Source organism: Montipora capricornis, chromosome 9 (assembly GCF_036669925.1).
Source record: "Montipora capricornis isolate CH-2021 chromosome 9, ASM3666992v2, whole genome shotgun sequence".
Taxonomy (NCBI): Eukaryota; Metazoa; Cnidaria; class Anthozoa; order Scleractinia; family Acroporidae; genus Montipora; species Montipora capricornis.
This window is the reverse complement of record NC_090891.1, coordinates 50,569,678-50,577,177: the sequence shown is the minus strand read 5'-3', so window position 1 is coordinate 50,577,177 and position 7,500 is coordinate 50,569,678. Positions and strand designations below refer to the sequence as shown.

Below are 7,500 nucleotides of genomic sequence, written 5' to 3'. Positions count from 1 at the left end.
TAGACTGAATACATCAAGATCATGCAGACTCTTCAGGCATTGGAGCTGTTTTTTTTGGTTACATTGTTATTTAAACTGTTGTTAAATTGACCATGAACCTCTATGAATTCAATACTATTATATGGAAGTTCACGAAATAAACACTGGCCGAATTCATAGTAAATAAATAGATACATCAGTTAAATTAACTTACATTTTGGGATCCTACTCTAAATCGTCTTGAGCCTGAGTATGAAGGTCTGCGATGTTCTTGATCATTATTGGGTGGCTACTATCTGATCTCCTTAGATAAACGAATCCATTCTTCGTCGAGCAGTAGCTGAACTGATGTTGTTCCTTGAAAGATTTAGAAGTTGCAAATAATTCTTGGGCAGAAGGCATCAGATGGTCAACAATTTTCGCATTGGTTAATATCACATCATCTGATAGACCAATTTCACGAGGTTGAACAAGTGAAATTGCGGTCCTTCGTTTTATCACTTCTTCACAGGCTAACTGCCTGGTGAATTTGCAGATGATCGGCTTTGGCCGGTTGGAAGGGGTCCTCGGCCTGACACGATGGGCAATGTCAATATCAGTTAATGTAACTTCAGCACCCATTTTGTTGAACACACAGATTACTAGTTTGCAAAGCAGACTCTTGGCTCGCACATTCCGGTACACCCAATATTTTAACTTAAATTTTCGCAAAAAGGCTCGAGACTTGCACAAATCAATGAAAATTGTTGTGGATTGACACCTGAGCGAAGGGTTTGTGTCTGCACCATTCCTCCCAGGGTTATTATTATTATTATTTAGTAGCCAGTGCCTTTTACACTTACAGTCATTGATGTAAGTCCAGTGCTTTAATGATTAAATAGACTACATTGCTTGTATGGTAACTGTGCACTATGACACCATTTTCGATGCTAACATGTTTGTCTCGCAGTTGCAAGAAATCGAATACTCTCATCTCCAATCATCTCCGATGATGATTTCATAATAATAATAATAAGAAGAAGAAGAAGAAGAAGAAGAATAAGAAACACAGACAAACAACAAAATAAACTCAAAGATTGCGAGTGAGAAAGAAACCAGATATTTATTGCAGAAGAGCGAAAAGTGGATCCTATCACAGAATGTGGAAATTATAAACGATTATATCGTTATTAGAAATTTATTGTAAGAAAGGACAACAGAAAAAGAACTTGATATATTGTTAGAACGTTACATGCACGAAAAGGCTATAAGAAGGCTGACACTTTTAACATTAACTTAGCCTAGGGTGATACCCCGCAAAGTTATAGGATGTAAGTCATCAAACAACTTAAATAAAAATGTCCATAATAATTTAAACATAGTTGTACAGGATTGCTGCATCAGTTTTAAGAGAAAAACTGCTATCAATGCAGGTCCTGTAAGAAAAAAAGATTTAAAAAAGATTAAAATTATGAATAATAATATGAAGGAAGGTTGGAACAGTTATAGATTCTAAGAATTATGTTTTGTGGTGGTGAATGTCAACAGTTTCTTACTTTAAAATAATTAAAACGGTATCTAGGAGCTCTATTTGCAATGCACTTATTAACAAATCTTAAAATGAGTGTCCGTTTTCTATAATAGAGAGGTTCCAAGCCCAGTTTCATCATAATTTGATCAGTCGATAGTTTTGAGGCAGCTTTGAAGAAGACGATCCTCGCTGCTCGTCTTTGTAGTCGTTTCATCTTGTCACTGTTTCCTTGTCCGTATTCTTGCCACACCTCATCACAATAATCTAGAACCGGGAGGACCATGGCTTTATAGAGTCTATTTGCAGCTTTTAGCGTAAGTGAAGGTCTTATGCTAGTGAACATTCCGAGTATCTTAGATATCTTCATCCTCACATAGTCCAAATTGTAATTGAAGGAAAGGGTGTCATCAAGAACTACACCTAAGTTCTTAATGGACTGTCCATTTAGGCTTATATCAGTCTCATCACACTTTTGTCTCGCAAGTCAGTGGGTGCCGAACGTCATGAATTCCGTCTTCATGTTGAGAACAAGTTTATTGTAGTGAAGCCACTGTGATAAATTAGCTAGATCAAGGTTCAACTTAAGTTCAATGTCCGAGGTGGATGTGGACGGCAGATAGATGGCTGTGTCATCCGCGTACATCATGATGTTGGAGAACTGGATACAGTTAACAAGTCCTTCACAACTTTTTGGAAAAAAATAAATTCCTTGATTAGCAAGAACGCCCTGATGAAAATTCCTTCCAATCGCAGGGAAAAAATACTGTCGAAACCATGAATTACCAGGGGAATCAGAACTTTCATACGAATAAAAATACCTTATTATTATATAGATACTGATGAAATACCAGGATTTCTCCTTTTACTTAAAAATCATATCTTCACCGTGCACAGTGAACGTATCATTTTTATCTTTCACATGTGAGGATATAGCTGTCGTCATGGTAACGAACACGATTAGCCAATAAAACGCGAGCTTCCTCTTCATTGTACGATACTTTTGTGCTTTAATGTAATTCTTCTCCACTACATTAACATTTTTATTGCAAATTTTACATTATCATGATTTGTTTTTCATAACTTTCATATCTTGTTTCATGTTACACAACACGCGTGTTTTAGTGGTTGGTGAACACTTTTTCATCATTTCGAAAATGAATAAAACAAGTTGTTTTGAATCTAGACATTTCATCAATATCTATATAATAAACAGAACATTACATGGCCGCTTGGGGATACGAATTTTATCTTCTCGTGCTGAAAAAATCCCTCACTCGTTCGCTTCGCTCACTCGTGAGAGATACTTTCAGCACTCGAAGATAAAATTCGTATCCCCGCGCGGCCATGTAATATCCTCTATTTTTTTAATGCAGATTGGGAAAACTACAAATTATACTGAAACAAAATAGTCAGTTTAAAACACGTCTAAGCAAGAAAAATTATGAACATTACTTTAAGGAAAACATTAACAACTCCAAAGAAACGTGGAAAGGTATAAACGACATTTTCTCTGTAGACTTGAATGCTCAAAACAACTTTTAATTCATGGAGATGTGAACCAAAGATTCAACTTGTTTACAAAGATGTGGTTTGACTATCAAAAAAAAAACAAAAAAAAACGAAGCGTAAATAAAACGATGCAAAATGAAAATACCACAGCGACAACATACTCACAAGCTTTGCATGTTCGTAGGAAAAACGTGAAAGGAATTGGCCAGGTAAAAACAAAACATCTAAACTGGAACTTTGACCTGTTGAATTACGAGCGAGCACATGGTCCATACCATGATATTACAGCAATATAAAATGAGGTAATTCTCTTCCAGAAATGATATATCTATATATCTAACAGTTCTCCGAAAGAATACAATGTTCAGAAATGCTTCATGCCCTCTGACATCTCCACTGACTCCAGGAGAACAACCTTATCGACAGGGCGATCGTACAGCGAGGTTCTGCTCTTCACTGTTACACTTCTCACATGCTCATCCGTGCTGTTCTTGCGTACACTGGTAATCCGACCAAGAGGCCAAGAAGATCTTGGTACCCTATCGTCGACCACAAGTACTATGTCGTCAACGGCAAAGTTCCTTGATGAATAAGCCCATTTCTGCCTCTCTTGCAACTGTGGCAAGTACTCTCTAATCCATCTCCGCCAAATTGCATCGGGTAAATACTGAACCTGATGCCATCCTCTTTTCTGAACACGACAGGAGGAAGTTTCGGGCCTGACTGCAGCAACAGTAAATGATTCGGTGTAAGGGCTTCAGAATCCGATGCGTCATCCGACGGTTTGGTTATGGACTCTACTTCACACATTAGGGTAGTTAACCCTTCATGAGAGCAACGAGAATCTTTCTTACTGTTCTAATACATCCGTCTCATACTCCACCAAAATGGGATCCCGGCGGTGGATTAAAAAGCCAACTGGTTATTCCTTTGCAAGCAGAACTCATAGGTCTGACTCTAATTCCATGCAGAAATAGCTTCTCAGAGCTCCATGTTTGTGCCAACGAAATTTGAACCGTTGTCAGACCTCAGTACTTTGGGGATACCTCGCCTTGCAATGAAGCGGCGCATGGACTTAACAAACGAATCAGTGTCCATACTCTAGGCGATTTCCAGGTATATGGCTCTGGTAGCCAAACACGTAAACAAGACTCCATATCGCTTAACTTGTCTTCTGGCTATCTTGACCCAAAACGGACCAAAACAATCAACGCCCACAAAACTGAATGGGGATTTATCAGGTGTGGCTCTGTCAGCAGGAAGGTCGGCCATCTTCTGAGCTCCAAACGGAGCCTACAACACACAAAATATTCAAACAAACGAAAGTGTACTTACCATCTTGGTTGCTGCACACTTTCGCCGAGATCTCCATGGCACATAAATGTATTATACTATGCTATTAAAAAAGACAGGCGGTTTTCCGGCACGAGAATTGTAAACAGAAAATAAATCATGCAGTTTATGTAGCCATAATTACGTAGTACATAAGGACTATTCAGTTCTGATTTTAAAGGACTTGAGACCTTCAGAATTGAATTCTTTGTACAATATCTGCACGGGAATTGACCATGGGATGAAAGCAAACTGGATTCCTTCTCTTTCTTTAAGTTGCTTCAAATGGTCTTTTCGTAGTTTAGCTCTTTCAGTCCGAATTGATTTTGACACGTCGTCGGATATGAATATCTGACTGTCGCAGAAAGGGTTATCTTTCAGGGTGTTCGTTGCAGCCTTAGATGTCAAGATATCTAAGAAGGTAAAGGTGGATAGGCCTTGGCTGCAGAGTGCTAGGGCTCGCAGCCACTTGGTTGATCCTCGTACGGTGCGCTCGCATAACTTCAATATTTTCAAGGCCCATGTGTTTACTGAAAAGTTCTTCCCTTAAGAATTCTTCTACAGAGCTGCAATCTTTTTCGGCGCCTTTCTTTAAGCCCCATAAAACTATGTTGTTCCTCTTGGACCTGTTCTCCAAGTCATCAATCTTTTTGTTGAGCGTGTCTATTTCTTTGAGGTTCGCCTTTTCTGCAACAGCGCTTTTAATCTCAGTCACATCGAGGTCTAAACGTTTATAACTATCTTTCAATTCGCTGAGATCTTGAGCAGTTTTCTATTGACTTTTTTCCAAACTGTCTAACTTGAGCGGTATGGCGTTCAACTTCGACTCTTGTTCATCTTTAGGGGCGAGCAAGTCGTCCATCTTTGCATGTACTTCGTCTAACTTTGCTTCAGTATCTGGCATTTTGGTTCGCTGCTTTGCTTTAGACATTGTCAATCTGGCCGACATTTGGATCATTTTCTTAAAAATTTCTTGGAGAGAGCTCAGAGCCGTGTCCGTTTAGCTTGGTGTCATCACCACCACACCATCAACTTCTTAAGCCTATACCATGAGGAGCAGGACTGAATCATTCGGTTCAACAAGTCAGGTTCAACTGTAGACGCTACTGAGAAAGCTTTCCTTTCCTTCTTTACCTCGGGATCATCTTCCTTTATTTCCACAGGAATGTCGGGTTGCCTAGGCCAGCTGTCCTCTGCTTCCCAGAGAAAGGAAGGACCATTGGTCCAGCGGTTTTTGTGGAAAAGCTCTTCAGCGGAAAGTCCCCTAGACGCATCATCAGCAGGGTTAGAACCTGTGTCAACATAGTACCACTGGTCTGGTCGTGTTTCATCATGGATTGTTGTAATTCTGTTTACAACAAACGTTTGGAATTTCTTGTCCCTGTTTACAATATAGCTCAACACACATGTACTGTCGGTCCAGAAGAACTCTTCATCCACTTCAACACCCGACTCATGCTGCATCATCCTGTTCAATCTAACTTGGGGTGTTTACCTTGACTTCCCTATCGAAAAGGCACAATGGCCATCTTAAGCTTCATTGACGACTCAAAAGGTATGAAACAGCACCATATCCTTCCCCTGAGAAATGGTGAAGTTGGCCAGACACTATACGGCCAAAGTTCTTGGGTTTTAAACAATGTTCAACGGTGAACTGTTCAAGTTTCCGAAGTTCCTTCAACCAATCTCGCCAACGCACTAAATCTTCATGTGGAGTTCTGTAATCCCAATCTAATCCTTTCCGGCACAGATCACGCAGATTGCTTTCACAGGCAGAATCAAAGGGGCAATGAACCCTAGAGGGTCATAAATTGAGCTTATGACAGAGAGAATACCCCTCCTCCTTGGGGGTCGGTCCTTCACAACAATCTTGGCACAGAATCGATCTGACTGGACATCCCACTGAATGCTGAGGGAAGGCTCAATAGGCAAGTTCTCAAGATCAAGCTCTCTGACAGATCCGGCTCTCTCAGACGCCGGGACTGACTGGATGACATCATAGCCATTCGAAATCCATTTTGTTAAGCGGAAACCTCCTTTGGGCTAGCAAGTGACGTAGCTGATTGACCAGCCGACTTGCTTGTTCGTCATCTTCTACAGACTTCAAGCAATCCTCAACATAGAATTTTCGTTTCACTGTTTGAATGGTTTCTTTGTCGAAATTTTCTGCATTCTCATCAGCTGTTTTCTTCAATGCATAATTGGCACAACTAGGGGATGACACACCTCCGTAAAGGTGAACTAGCATCTGAAGTTCTTCTGGTTCTTTGTCCATGTCACCACCCGACCACCACAGGAAAGGGAGATACTTGCTGTCCTCGGTTGGTACTCGTACTTGTTAAAACATATTCTCAATGCTAGCCATAATGGCTATCGACTGCTCTCTAAATCTTGTCAGAACTCCGGTGAGTGAGTTGGTTAAATCAGGTCCTTGCAATAGCTGTTGATTGAGCGAGACATTCTGGAACTTTGTGGCACAGGCAAAGACCACCTTGACTTTCTCGGGTTTTTGTGGTTGTGACAGGATGACGAGGTAAGTACCATGCGGGCGAACCATCACACTAATTTTCAGGAACCCTCCGTGCATGACCTTGGTCAAACAAGTCATCCATAAATAAAGAATACTTCTGGTGTAGCTCCAGATCCTTCGCCAGCCTCTTCTTCAGCAACCTTAGCCTGCAGAGCAGGCGAGATTTCTTCGAGCGAGCGCTGACATTGTAAAAAGTTCACCCGCCATCTTGAATTTTTCATGCAGTGGAAGACTGGAGGGAGAATTAGAGTTCTACCAAGGGGGTGAGTGATAGGAAAGAGAAAGGATAGGGGAGAGCTTGGGGCGAACCATCCCCTAATTAGTTGCGTTTCACTGAAGTTCCGGAAATCAGTGGGTAACCAATCAAAATTAGTTTTTCACAAAACCGAAGTCTCATTTCCTGACAAAAACAACAACACAAGCACATGGAGCTATGGAGTTGTCATACACCAATCGGTAATGTCCGAGGAGACTGCAAACAACAATACAGTTCGGTAATCTCCATAAGCCAAGCCACTCTTCATCTGAGAACCTTTTCAAACCCTCGAAACGGAAAGATTGCTTTGTTGTTGTTTTGAGCGAAATTTGCCGTCAAGTTGGATTGCCCTTGATGCAAAATTCTGCGAAATATTCAGATCGT

General features: G+C 40.7%; 1 protein-coding gene and 1 pseudogene across 1 annotated transcript; one reads left to right on the top strand and one right to left on the bottom strand.

The window, feature by feature from the left end:
* Positions 1–5,344: 5,344 nt before the first annotated feature.
* On the bottom strand, positions 5,345–5,797 carry LOC138017755 (uncharacterized). Its single transcript, XM_068864743.1, has one exon. It carries the CDS (start codon positions 5,795–5,797, stop codon positions 5,345–5,347), a length of 453 nt encoding a protein of 150 aa, XP_068720844.1.
* Positions 5,798–6,696: 899 nt separating this feature from the next.
* Positions 6,697–7,500, top strand: part of LOC138017754 (uncharacterized) — a 3,830-nt pseudogene continuing 3,026 nt past the window's right edge.